Source organism: Notechis scutatus, chromosome 3, assembly GCF_049901735.1.
Source record: "Notechis scutatus isolate UNSWTSFEM ecotype Mainland chromosome 3, rNotScu1.2, whole genome shotgun sequence".
In the NCBI taxonomy this organism is placed as follows: Eukaryota; Metazoa; Chordata; class Lepidosauria; order Squamata; family Elapidae; genus Notechis; species Notechis scutatus.
The window spans coordinates 9,675,410-9,689,197 of record NC_142011.1 but is presented as its reverse complement, the minus strand read 5'-3'; the positions used below and the strand labels follow the sequence as shown (position 1 = coordinate 9,689,197).

The 13,788-nt window shown below is 42.6% G+C and overlaps 1 protein-coding gene across 2 annotated transcripts in view; it reads left to right on the top strand.

The window, feature by feature from the left end:
- Window positions 1-13,448, top strand: part of SLC17A9 (solute carrier family 17 member 9) — a 34,183-nt gene extending 20,735 nt beyond the window's left edge. The window contains exons 5-13 of one of the 2 annotated variants that reach the window (XM_026683421.2): window positions 861-991; window positions 1,717-1,816; window positions 3,250-3,346; window positions 7,978-8,065; window positions 9,278-9,312; window positions 9,749-9,864; window positions 10,527-10,582; window positions 12,087-12,116; window positions 12,770-13,448. In XM_026683421.2, the coding sequence (XP_026539206.2) occupies window positions 861-991; window positions 1,717-1,816; window positions 3,250-3,346; window positions 7,978-8,065; window positions 9,278-9,312; window positions 9,749-9,864; window positions 10,527-10,582; window positions 12,087-12,116; window positions 12,770-12,933 (817 nt within the window). In that variant the 3' untranslated portion in view covers window positions 12,934-13,448. The remainder of the gene's footprint in view (window positions 1-860; window positions 992-1,716; window positions 1,817-3,249; window positions 3,347-7,977; window positions 8,066-9,277; window positions 9,313-9,748; window positions 9,865-10,526; window positions 10,583-12,086; window positions 12,117-12,769) is intronic. The other variant, XM_087959184.1, reaches the window with a different exon arrangement.
- The last annotated feature ends 340 nt before the right edge of the window (window positions 13,449-13,788 follow it).

Here is a 13,788-nt window from a genome sequence, read left to right as displayed (position 1 = left end):
TCCTGCGAAGCTTTTTCTCCGGTAATATTATACTACTAACTAGAACATACAAAACATTTGCTAGACCAGTTCTCGAATACAGCTCATCTGTCTGGAATCTGCATTGCATATCGCACATTAATATAATCGAGAGAGTCCAGAGATATTTCACGAGAAGAATACTCCACTCCTCCACTCGCAATAGAATTCCTTATGCCACCAGACTTGAAATTTTAGGCTTAGATAACTTAGAACTACGCCTCCTTTGGTCTGACCTAAGCATAGTGCATAAAATTATCCATTACAATGTCCTACCCATCAATGACTACTTCAGCTTCAATGACAACAATACAAGAGCACACCGTAGATACAAAGTAGACACAAACTCAAGATAAACTGCTCCAAATTCAATTGCAGGAAATGAGACTTCAGCAACAGAGTGGTCAATGCCTGGAATACTCTACCTGACTCTCTGGTTTCTTCCCCTAACCCCAAACACTTTAACCTCAGACTGTCTACTGTTGACCTCACCCCATTCCTAAGAGATCTGTAAGGGGCATGCATAAGTGCACCAATGTGCCTACCGTCCCTGTCCTAATGTTCTCTTTTTATTTGATTCCATTTCATGTATTCATAATCCTGTTTACACTTATATATATTATCAAATGCATGTTTGACAAAATAAATAAATGAAATAAAAAATAAAGTCAATAAGTCATTGAAATTCAAGGTTGGCTGGACTTAGTTCTCTTGTGGGCACAAAGGGATTCGAGACTCATGACGCATTTCACCCCTCCCTCAGGCTCATCCTGGCCACCTCCCACATAGATTCTGGTCTACCAATTCTGTGTACCGTCCTACTTCTCTCTCCCCCTTTTTAGGACATTGGTGATGGGGGCGGCTGGCTCCCTCCTGCTTGACTGGTATGGATGGGAAAGCGTCTTTTATCTTTCAGGCCTGCTCACCTTGCTCTGGGTGTACTGCATGTGTAAATTCATCCTGCCACAAAAAGGTAAGTAACATCTTTTTTTACCTATCTATAGGACATCTCTCGATCAGAACAGAGCTGGAAGGGACCTTGAAGGTCTTCTAGTCCAACCCCCTGTTCAAGCAGGAGACCCTATACCATTTTAAGAGACTGTCCAGATTCTGACCAGTTCTGGAGAGCCGGTAGCGGAAATTTTGAGTAGTTCGGAGAAATTCCCACCTCTGACTGGCCCCACCCCCATCTGTTCTCTGCCTCCCGAGTCCCAGCTGATTGGCTGGGTCTTCTTTCCTTGCCCTGCACAGGAGAACGGAGCTGGAAAGCAGGTTAGTGGGATGGGGAGGGAATGGAGATTTTGCAGTATCCTTCCCCTGCCACGCCCACCAAGCCACGTCCACCAAGCCACGCCCACAGAACCGGTAGTAAAAAAATTTTTGACTCCCACCACTGACCTATAGGATTTTGCCTGGATCCCTCTTGTACCTTTTTGACTCATGGATAGCTTACTTTGCAGATTTCTTGCTTTGCAATTGATTTAGAACCAATTGCACTAGTATTGTTTCATTTATCCTTTGCAGCAAACTAGTTCTTGTGGTTAATGTGGCTCTAGAGAGCCATTTACGATTGCAGTTCTGGGGAGGGCAGGATTCTGCTCAATACTACGAACACAGGATGTGCCAAAATCTCTCCTCCCAAATCACTGGGTTTTGCATTTTCCTATTGATAACCACATACCTGTTTATATTTTGCAGAAATAATAGTCTCACTACATGACTTGGCAAAGGGTCTTTCCTTATCATCCAAACCGACCAAAGTGCCTTGGAGAAAAATATTTAGAAAGCCTCCTGTCTGGTAGGTTTCTGTCCTGTTAGCATTTACAGTTTGTTCAATTGTCACAGTTTTGGGGTTTTCTAATCTGATTCCTTAAACCGCTTGTCTCCCTTGAAAAATGAAGACGGCTTAAGAAATTCCTAACCGAAAGTTTGAGTCCTCTTTTTGTGAGGGCTGTGGTGATATGAGAATGAGGGTCTTCATTGCTGCATTCCCCTGCTTATTCATCCTTTCTGGAGAAGGAAGGGAGGGAAGGTATGAAGGAGAAAGGAAGGAAGGAAAGAAGGAAGGAAGGAAGGAAGGAGGGGGGTAGGAAAAAGGAAGGAAGGACAGAAGGCAGGAAGGGAGGAAGGGAAGAAGGAAGGAGGGAGGTAGGAAAAAGGAAGAAGGAAGGAAGGAAAAAGAGGGAAAGAGGGTGAAAGTGGAGTAGGAAGGAAGGAAGGGGATAGGAAAAAGGAAGGAAGACGGAAGGAAGGACAGAAGGCAGGAAGGGAGGAAGGAAGAAGGAAGGAGGGGGGTAGGAAAAAGGAAGAAGGAAGGAAGGAAAAAAGAGGGAAAGAGGGTGAAAGTGGAGTAGGAAGGAAGGAAGGGGATAGGAAAAAGGAAGGAAGATGGAAGGAAGGACAGAAGGCAGGAAGGGAGGAAGGGAAGAAGGAAGGAGGGGGGTAGGAAAAAGGAAGAAGGAAGGAAGGAAAAAGAGGGAAAGGGTGAAAGTGGAGTAGGAAGGAAGGAAGGGGATAGGAAAAAGGAAGGAAGGACAGAAGGCAGGAAGGGAGGAAGGGAAGAAGGAAGGAGGGGGGTAGGAAAAAGGAAGAAGGAAGGAAGGAAAAAAGAGGGAAAGAGGGTGAAAGTGGAGTAGGAAGGAAGGAAGGGGATAGGAAAAAGGAAGGAAGACGGAAGGAAGCAAGGCAGGACAGGGGAGGGAGGAAGGAAGGGAAGAATGAAGGAAGGAAAGAAGGGAGGGGATAGGAAAAAGGAAGGAAGATGGAAGCAAGGAAGGAGGAAGGAAGGACAGGAGGTAGGGAGGAAGAGAAGAAGGAAGGAAGGAAGGAAGAAAAGAGAGAAGGAGAGAGGAAAGGAGGGAAAGAGGAAAAACCATATACAGGTAGTCCTTGGCTTACAACCATTCATTTAGCAACTGTTCAAAGTTACAACACTATAAAAAGTGACTCCCAACCAGTTTGCATGCTTACCACCATTGCAGCAACGCCTGCACGATTCACTTAATCGATGCAGCGATTTGCTTAACAACCAGAGCAGGAAAGGCCATAAAATTCAGCACCACTCGCTTAACCTCCTTGTTAGCAATAGATATTTTGTCCCCATTGGTGGTTATAAATCAAGGGCCACCTGTATGCTCTTCCTGGGAGCTGTGACCCTTTCAAAGTCTTTGAGAAAATGTTGCATGTATGCACTTGTGAAATTCCCCTGAACCTGGTGATGGATTTCCCCAGGGCGGTGATCATTGCTCAGTTGTGCGCGGCTAGCACTTTCTTCACCCTGCTCTCCTGGCTACCAACGTTCTTCAGTGAAACGTTTCCCGATTCAAAGGTAAGTGCATATCCTTCATGTGAAAGGGGGGAAAAAGTTGTTGTGGTCTGCCGGCAGCCTGCAGAGCTGACAGCAGAGTCGGACACTGGAGAGGAACATGGGCCAGTTCTGGAGTCTGGGGAGGGCTTGGATGAGGGATCTGCGTCCGACACAGAGATGGGGCCAGGGCCACCTGGGAGTTATGTGCTGACTCCAGAGCCTCCAGAATCTGACATCAGAGAGCCTGTTCCCAGTGCGCGCTTGTGCAGAGCTGCCAGAAGGCAAGAACAGTTAAGACGAAAGGGGCAACTCGAAAGTAAGGCTTGGAGATGATTGGCTCCTCCCATAAGACATAAAGGACAAGCAAAAGGACATGAGCCTTTGCAGGAAGCAACTTTGTTCGTTCTGGTTGATTTAAAATCTGAAGCTCCGTGTTGACTTTGTGCTCTTGTACAGCTAATTGGCAATTTAGTTGTTGGCAGCATTTCAAGGAAGATAAAGGTGGGTGCTTATCAGCCTTATCTCAAAAGACTGTGGCAGACTTCTGTTGGACTATTCACAAACTGTTTGGGACTCGTTACGGGCTGTGAATGCATATAATTCACAGCCGTTGAAATTTGTTAAAAAAGGGGTTTTTTGGGAACAGTGTGTGATCTCAGGAAGCCTTGGTCAGAACAGAGGTTTTGTTCGACCCTGGAGTAAACTTTGCATTCTTCAAGAGAGTCAATCTATCAATCAGGATAGCAATAGCACTTAGACTTATATACTGCTTCATAGTGCTTTTACAGCCCTAAGCGGTTTACAGAGTCAGCCTATTGCCCCCAACAATCTGGATCCTCATTTTACCCACCTCGGAAGGATGGAAGGCGGAGTCAGTCTTGAGCTGGGTGGGATTTGAACTGCCAAATTGCAGGCAGCCAGAAGTCAGCAGAAGTAGCCTGCAGTACTACATTATAACCACTGTGCCAATTCCTATAACCGTTCTTTGTATGTTTTAGCCTCCATCTTTGTTGTTCTTCTTGTACTCTTTCTAGAGCCTCAATATCTTTTTTTAGAATCAGAATAGAGCTGGAAGGGACCTTGGAGATCTTCTAGTCCAGCTCAAGCAGGAGACCCTATATTATTTCAGACAAGTGACTGTCCAGTCTCTTCTTAAAAACCTCCAATGATGAAGCACCTACAACTTTTCTTCCATTTTTGTCTCTTTCCCACTTTTAAAAATGACGGAGCTTTTCTTTGTATGGCTTACGCTTATCAATGTTGACTGTATTAAAAATTAAAATGGACTCATTCACCTCCGCTATTGCTTCTCATGATTGTTTGATGGGATTTTAATATAGGTAGTGTAGAAAGTCAGCACCCACCCACCCTCCTAGAGAATGAAATATTTTTGGGGATATTAAAAAGGCAGGACAGAATATTTCCCCTGAAGGAGAAATGGGGGGAGATGTTAAGGGAGGCAGAAACCAGCCCCCAGTTTCCCTGCCCCAAGCAGAAACTGAGGAGGCCAGCTTTTAGAAATGCAGATTTGATAATCCATTCAGAAAGACTGGGTCAGACAGAAACTCCAGATAAGCAACAAGCTAAAGGTTGACAAGATTAGCTCAGACAAACACTTAAGATTTGCATTTCCCCTTTTACCTATAGAGCCAGCCATGACCCCTAAATGACCTCATAGGAATCCAGAAGGTATAAAAACCCTCATTCTCAACTCCATTTTGTCAGCTGTCCCAGAACTACATGCTGCTGGTGGTTCTGCTTCATCAATAAACCAGCTTTCTTTCCAGTCAGCCTCCATTTTATTCCTGGCTTGGAACTGGAAGTGGATTTTTCTTCCAACAGTCGTCATAGATTAACAGCCATTTATTTAGTGACTGTTCGAAGTTATTAAAAAATGGACTTATGACCGTTTTTCCCACTAAAAACGAGATGACTGCGAATCTTTCCATTCCCCACTATTCAGTCAGATATGAAGAAGTGTCTTGGACGAGAAGTGAAGCATTTTCAGTGAAAACAATCAACCAATCAAACCACTTGCCTTCAGAAGTTGTGTGAACTTCATCCCTGGAGGCTTTCAAGAAGAGACTGGACTGCCCTCTGGTCAGAAATGGTGTAGGGTTTCCTGCTTCGGCAGGGGGTTGGACTAGATGACCTACAAGGTCCCTTCCAATTCTGTTATTCTGCTAAAAAAATAATAATCAAGAAAATCTCGATGCCTTTTGGAAAAGCATCTTGTGTTCTCAGTTGTCTTCCTTTTTATGGCACCCGAGGTGCTCCGAGGAAATCAGGCATAAATGCCAGTGGTGAAAAGTAAACAAATAATTGTCAGGAGTTTGCCTCCACTTTGCATTTACTTAAGGTTAGTAAAGGGTGACCACAGTGGCTGCAAATTGAAATTTGGATAGCAAGCCTTGTTGTGGTTGAGTAGCACCCCCTAGTGGTCAGACCTGCAAATGACAAAATAATCCCTGTTTGTCATACAGTGTGAAGAATGTCACTTTTTTGCCTCTCAGGTTCTTCTAGATTAGAATAATGATTTTTAGTGCTCCTGGTCAAAAAAGCTATCCCATTTTCCCCTGTGTCACTGATTTGTGCATGTATTTTAATTATTTCATTCACAAGTCCTTGACTTACTAACAGTTCATTTAGTGACCATTCAAAGTTACAACGGCATTGAAAAAAGTGACTTATGACCATTTTTCACATTTACGACCATTGCAGCACCCCGCATGGTCGTGGGATGAAAATTCAGGCACTTGGCAACTGACTCCTATTTATGACGGTTGTAATGTCCCTGGGTCATGTGATTCCCGTTTTGAATTTCTGACAAGCAAAATCAAGAAGGAAGCCAGATTCACTTAAACAAATTGATCATCGAATAAATCAACCCAGGGTTCACATTCAAGGCACAAATGACCAACATCAAACTGTCCTACTTTGGACCAATGGCGCAATTCAACTGGTATAACAACCCAGAGGTGGTATTCAGCAGGTTCCAACCGGTTCTGGAGAACCGGTAGTGGAAATTTTGAGTAGTTCGGAGAACTGGCAAATGCCACCTCTGACTGGAGATTTGACAGTATCCTTCCCCTGCCATTACCACCAAGCCACGCCCACAGAACAGGTAGTAAAAAAATTTGAATCCCACCAACAACCGGTTTGGTGAGCACGTGCTTCACACACATGCACTACATCAATCAATCAACCTTTATTGTCGGAGTACAACATGTGTACAATGAGATTGGCTGAGCCTCCCTTCGTGCACCCCCCAACACAATTCACAGTGAAGACAGAAGTCCCTAACTCAGTCCCAATCTTATTACACTACGTGACCTTGTTACACATTGCGCCGGCCCCACAAGTCTATCATACTATGTTGACATGAAGTTATTTTCCGTTCAGGAGTCTGACAGCCCACGGGTTGAAACTGTTCTTCAGCCTGTTGGTGTGGCTGCTATTGTGTCCTGTACAAAGGCAGATAGGTAAACTCCACAAAGCATCCATACTTTTTTATTGGTTCATCAGGCATCCTCAATAACTCACAGTTATGATGAGATTCTTCTTAATGTCCAATCATTTGGTTATCTCTTATCCCTTTCATCCCATATTGTAGAAGCAGGGGGGTAGAGATGCTACCATGTGTTCAAGCAAGAGTGAAGAAACCTCCCCCAACCCACCAAGGGTCAATTCAGTGACCAATCAGGATTACAGATATGGCCACATGACATGAACTACATTTTCCAGGATACCTTAACTACATTTACCATGATGCATTTCCTTAAGGAGACAGCTCCCAATTCCTAACAAACTATCCAATTCCCACTGACTATAACTGGCTGGACAGCACAGCTGGCTATGCCTTTATATGTCCTACCCGATGGTAGGAGAGTGAAGAAGTGCTGACCAGGGTGTGAGCTGTCCCTGAGAATTTTCCTCACTCTTCTAAGGCAGCGAGCCCTAGCGAGGTCATCTAGTGGTATCAGGGAACAGCCCATTTTCAACTCAATTACTTACCTTCTACTGCAAACCCTGGGACTAAAACAGCGGAGGCACGGCAGAGCAATCCGCGTGAATCAGCTGTGCTAAAAAAAAAACAGGAAATAAAGCACAGGAAAGAGCAGGGGCAGGTGGGCAGGGCCAAATCCTCACCAGAACTACCAGTTCACCAGAACCGGTCTGAACTGCTAGAATCCCACCACTGCTTTGGATGCATTATGTGAAGACCCAACTCTCTGGAGAAGGTTTTGATACTGAGAAAGGTAGAAGAAAAGAGAAGAGGACAACCAACAGCAAAGATTCCACTGGGTGTGTGTGTGATGAGTGCACCATTAGAAGACCTTAACCAGGTTAGGGATAGGTGGCCAGGAAGAGAAACCATGATCAGTAGGAAATGGAAATGATTTGATGGTACTTAGTCAACTTAGTTAATCCTTTCAAGGAGGAGTGTCCAACCTTGGCAACTTTAAGATTTGTGGACTTCAACTCCCAGAATTGGGGAATTGAAACCCACAAGTCTTAAAATTTGGCAAGACTGGGCATCCCTGCTTTAAACCTTTATAGCTGCCACTTAGTGATTCTTTTCTTGGAATTTCTTAGCATGGAAGCTCTACAGATACTTATTTCTGCAGTATCCTTTTTTTTTTTTTTTCCAGGGCTGGATTTTTAATGTAATTCCTTGGCTGGTGGCAATTCCATTCAGTTTGTTTGCTGGATTCCTCTCCGATCAATGTGTCAGTCAAGGTATTTTGTTCTTTGTTCCTTTAATTTCTGAGTTGTCCATTCAGAACCCAACAGTGACATGCTGCTGCTACTGTTCAGGGTTGGGAAAACAGTATGGTTGATTTGCAGTGATTTAAAGTTTCTCTCCTTAATACCGTTTCCCCGAAAATACGACCTATCCTGACAGGTAGTCCTCGCTTGATTTTTACACGTGTGCCCAATATAAGCCCTATCCCAAAATAAGCCCTAATTAAGATCCCACCCACTCCAGAGTGGACGGGTAAAAATTAAGCTATGGTGGTGATAGAGGGTGGTGGAGCTTCCCTACTACTTACCTTTGGACAATTGTACCCCAGACCTCACATATCCTGACACCTCCCTTGCCGGCCCATTTCTTCTACGAGGCTGGCAAGGCTTTCCTGAAAGCCTCTGTAGCTGATAACAAAGCTCCGGATCGATCCTGTCGATACTTCACTGTCAGAGGCCTTCAGGAAAGCCTTGCTGGCCACAAAAAAATGTCCCTGAAGGCCTCTGACAGTGAAAAGGAGGCGATGCGCACAAGTGAGGTTGGTCAGTGGATGACATCCCCCCAAAATAAGACCTGGTGCCTTTTTTGGTGGCAGAAAAATTATAAGACACTTATTTTCGGGGAAATACGGTATTTACTTCTTGGGAAATTCAAAGGTGAAAAGTGTTGCTTCTAACTGGGGTGAGGAAGGGGGGGAAATTAAAGATAGGATGCGACGAATAGCAAAGGCAAAGGAGAACTAATGGTTTTCAATAAAGTTTTGCAACATTTCCGATGCAGTTCCACATTAGTACATCAAAATGTGCAGGTGGTATAAATCTGGCAAACCTCAAGGGTTCTTTAAAGCAACCACATCTCCGAAAAGGATACACATCCTTGGTTTGTGCACCTGCCAGAATTATATTCCTTTTTGTTTTTAAATCAGGTCAGAGAAAATCTATTGATGTGGTAGCTAAGAATCGACACTTATTTAATGGCACATGATCAATCCATTATTTCTCCCCCACCCCAAAAAAAAACGGAATACAAATACTCCTGATTAAAGTTTTTAACCCAACTTTAAAAGTATGTGCTTTATTCTTTTTATAAAAAATAAAATGCCTGTTGCAATATTGTGTGGTGGATTTTTAACCAAAATAGCTGGCAACCCACCCCTCTCCCTTCCAGTAATGAAATTAGCTGATTGTTTGTCTTTCTGTTTTCAGGGTGCAAACCAATCACTGCTCGTAAGTTTATGCAGGTAATATTCTAACATTGTTACAGAGAAAGAACAAAAGGCTATATCTCCATGGGCGCCAATGATAGGGACCCCTTGTGAGATTTTGGTATCCTTACTTATGTAACTCTTGTGCCAAGAAAGGTCGGTAAAATGGGGTAAAATTTACTTAACAACTGTCCCACTTTACAACAGAAATTTTGGGCTCAACTATCGCTACCTATATTGTAATCTCTGCTGCATTATTATACTGTGCTGGATGCTTAGGTGCTTGGGGAGTTATTTACCAGTATTGGATTGTTAGATTTGTCTTATGTTCGGTCTTTAAGCTTATTCCAGTTCCAGAGGCTTGTTTATAATCGGACATCAGTGAAACGGCGTAGATAAGCTTAGAGGAAATACATACTGTAAATAATAACCAATACATTAACCAAAATTCTGCCTTTTGATTTCCTTTGAGGTCATTGGCTCTGGGGTATCCAGTCTTTTTGCCTTAGGGATAGGTTACTCCACCAGCTTTTGCCAAGCAGTAGCCTTCGCCTCAGCCAGTATCGGACTTCAAACTTTCAACCACAGGTAAACAACACAACTTCTTAATGTAAAGCATGCTAGCTGAGGAATTCTGGGAGTTGAAGTCCATGCATGTTAAAGTTATTAGGCATGAAAAACACAGGTATATCGTTGTGGCCTATCGTCCGCTGGCCCATCCAGCAGCCAAATCAGATGAGGAGGTGGCGTGGGAATCAGGGACAGCATCAAGTCAAACAGAGCTCCGAGGGAGAAGCAGGAATGTTGCTGGCAGAGAGACAGAGGTGGAGCCTGGGCTGTCCGTCAGCCCTCAGATGGAGAGTCAACAGGCCCCAGGTCTGGAGGTGGCTGTTGAGGAAGAAGAGGAACAGCTGGGTCCAGTGCCTGGCACACAGATGCACAGAAGGCAGAGGAGAGGAGAGCAGTGGAAATCTATGGGCCGGTCCTTGAGACGGAAGAGCCACCACTGCTAGCGAAGCCCCACCCTGGCTCTGGGGATAAAAGGCAGGAGGCGGAGATGAATGGCAGAGCCCTATTCATCTTCCGGACAGACGGACTCGTTAGCCTGCGTTGAGAGAGAAACTTTTTGCTAGTGTTGCTGGCGCTTCTAATAAAGGAAACAATCAAATTTTAAACTCATTTCAAATGCTGCCAATTTAACTGCTAATTGAGCTTTGGTTGTAAGTCATCTTTATTTTTTTTTTCTACAGTGGCATCTCAGTCAATATCCAGGATCTGGCTCCTTCATGTGCTGGTTTATTGTTCGGTGAGCAAAAATTACTTTTTTCTAATACACACACACACACACACACACACTTTCCATTTCCGGGATGCTTTTCCATTTTGCCAGTAAAGATTATGCCCTGGGATCCCTGATTAGGCTCCCATCCAAATGCTAACCTGGCTTAATCCTTCTTAGCTTTTGAGATCGTCATATTCAATGAGCTACTTCTGAGATCCTTGTTTTGTAGTCAGTCAGGAAAAATCACCCTAATTATATCACCACAAAATATCAAGGCAAAGTTGCCAGAAAGGGATCAACATGTAGCCTTATACCCATTTTTTTTTTTTTTTTTGTAATTACAAAGATTCTGGCTTTCTGTAAAAATCTGGATTAACACAGATTATTGGAACCATTAAAACAATCTTTTAGACATCCTGGCCGGTAATTATCATGGGTCAAGAATAATTAGAGAGCATGAATAAGTTAACTAATCTTTGTTAAGCCACCAAAGTCATACCCACCTGCTTTCCTTGTATCATGCCTTAAGATCTGAATGACACACATTTCACAGGGTGTGAATGAACGTCACTGAACGAATGAATGGATGGATAGAAACAATGAAATTGTAGAGAAACATCCTTTCTCCTTCTGATGATTTTAATCAGAGGGATTTGAGGGAAGATAGCTGGGGAAAAGGACAAGCCTCAATTCTCTTTGTCTTGGCCAAACAATGGATTCAAAAATTGTTGCCCCTGTGATACACCTTATTTCTCAATTGAAGGTTACCACAATAAGAGAGTTTTAACAGTATACAGATTATCTCTTTTTAATATAATTTTTTTATTTTATTTATACAAACATTCCATCTTTCATTTGAACAGTGTGTCACCTGGGTATAAATATCTTGTGCAATAACCATTATAATTTATACATATTCATTGTTTCACTTTAATACTCTGTTCTTACTGAATACTAATCTGCATTATACATATAATAATAATAGTGATGATGATGATGATGATAATCTAATAATACATCTAAACCTAACAAACATTCCCCATCTTAACATTTTTAATTCTTACCACATGTTTACTATTTTGTGCTACTCTTCTTTAATTTCTAACTTCCATATTTATTTTCCAACCATTGATAAAATAAACCCCATATCATATAATATTCAATTTCTTCCTTCTCTTGGATTGCTAGTGTTAACCTATTCATTTCTGCCCAGTCTAATATTTTTCTAATCACATTCTCTTCAGTCTTCACTTTAACAGTACATAGATTATCAATAATGGCTTGAGAGTTGCAAAAGGATTCAGGATTATTTGTAGGGTCAAAAGGAGAGGAATTATGGTAACACCCTCATAAAGAAGAGGAAAAGAAGTAAGAACAAGTAGAATGATAAATTTTCCTTTTGACTGATTTGACAGGAAGAAACTATTCAAAGAGATGGAGGCAGAGATGACAGAACAGAGATCAGACTGGAAGGATATAAAATACTTTTTGAATTTATACCTTACCTTCTTTCTTTATCTTTCCTTAGGTGTGGCAAATACAGGTGGAGCTTTACTAGGTATGTTATGGTGTTTCAAACAATTAATCATTCTCCTAATTGTTTCTCAGCTCTACTTGTATCCATAGGACCAACTGGATGGACTATTAATTCGCTTCCAGTCCACTGCTAGGAAATAACAATTGGACTACTAAGGGAATTTCCCCCTCTAAATGTGTATGTATATTAACCCATAGGGTATAGCTGCAATATTATTATTAACTCTCTTTAATCCCTCCCCTTTTATTAGCTGTGCACATTATTAATATGCAGGCTGGGGGATTCTGGGAGATGAAGTCCACAGGTCTTAAAATGGCCACAGTTGGGAAACCCTGTTCTAGGTGGAGTAACTGTTCTTGAGCCAGCACCCTCAATTATACCCAGAAACAAACCACCAATTCCTGCAACTCTTGTGGTACTGCTGTGACAATGAGACAATGTTAGACTGCTCCCATTGATGGGTGAGCAACTATATTCTGCCCAGATTGCAGTTTCTGGGTAGTCTCCAAGGACAGCCCCAGTTGGAGTGAGTTGTAGCAATCTAAACTTGTTTGTTGTCAATGGAATAGCTCAAAGTAAGAATCTCTGTGTTGAAACAAGATTGTTAAAAGAGAGAGAGGGAGGGAGAGAGAGAGAGAGAGAGAATCACTTTTGTGTTTTCTCCCTGCACACAGGTGTCATTTGTGTGTACCTAGCTGGACACCTCATCGAAAACACTGGCTCCTGGGTCTCCGTTTTCAATCTCGTGGCCATCGTGAATGCCGTTGGACTTTCCACATTCCTCATCTTTGGAAAAGCTCACAGGATGGACCTGGATCCAGCCTACACCGATTTATAAACCCACCCGCAGACTTAGAGGGAAGTGTCAAGATTTTGGGATGGAGAATGTAAAACAGAATTCCAGGAAAATACATACTAGCCATGAAATGATGAAAGTCCAAGTGTTAACCGGTTAGCTCCAGTTTTACTAGCCATCTGCTAATCTTTTCCTCCCAGATGTTTGGCGTGTGTTTCACCTCTTTGATCAGGTGCTATTCCTCCATTATCCCAAAGAGGGTTCGCCCCATGTTTTGGTATTCTAGCCAACGTTAGACCCATGTTGGCTGTCCTAGTTGGGAATTATAGAAATCCAGTAGATCTGGAGAGACCAGGATCAATTGTGTGAGATGACCTGAGGAGAAGTTTAAATATGCTAACTTTGACTCCAATGTCCTTTGCAACAAGTAATGTAATGCAACAATGTCATTACATCACAGGCACACTCCCAAAATATGCAACCAGGTGGTAGAGCTTGCTCCTGATTACCTTCCTGTATGATAGGAAATGCAACGATTTTCCCATACTCTCCCCCGCCACTCATATAAAAATTATTTTTTCCAACATTCATGATGATCACCTGGACTACAGCAAAAACATATAGAATTCTAATGTATGTTTTGATCCTCTTTTGAGGAGTTTTGAAAGCCGTCATTGTGACTGTCCTAGGCTTTAAAATGTTTTATCATTTTAAAACACCTTGATGTTGGCTTTTCTTGCTTTTGTTTTCTTTGGATGTATAGGTAGATCACATAATTATTTAGCTGTGCTTCTCAGGTGATGTATATACATCAAAGTTTGGCAAAGTTCTGGTTGTAGAATCCTCCCACAATGAACCAAAGAATGGCATGGAACTCATCAGATTTCCATTGAGATC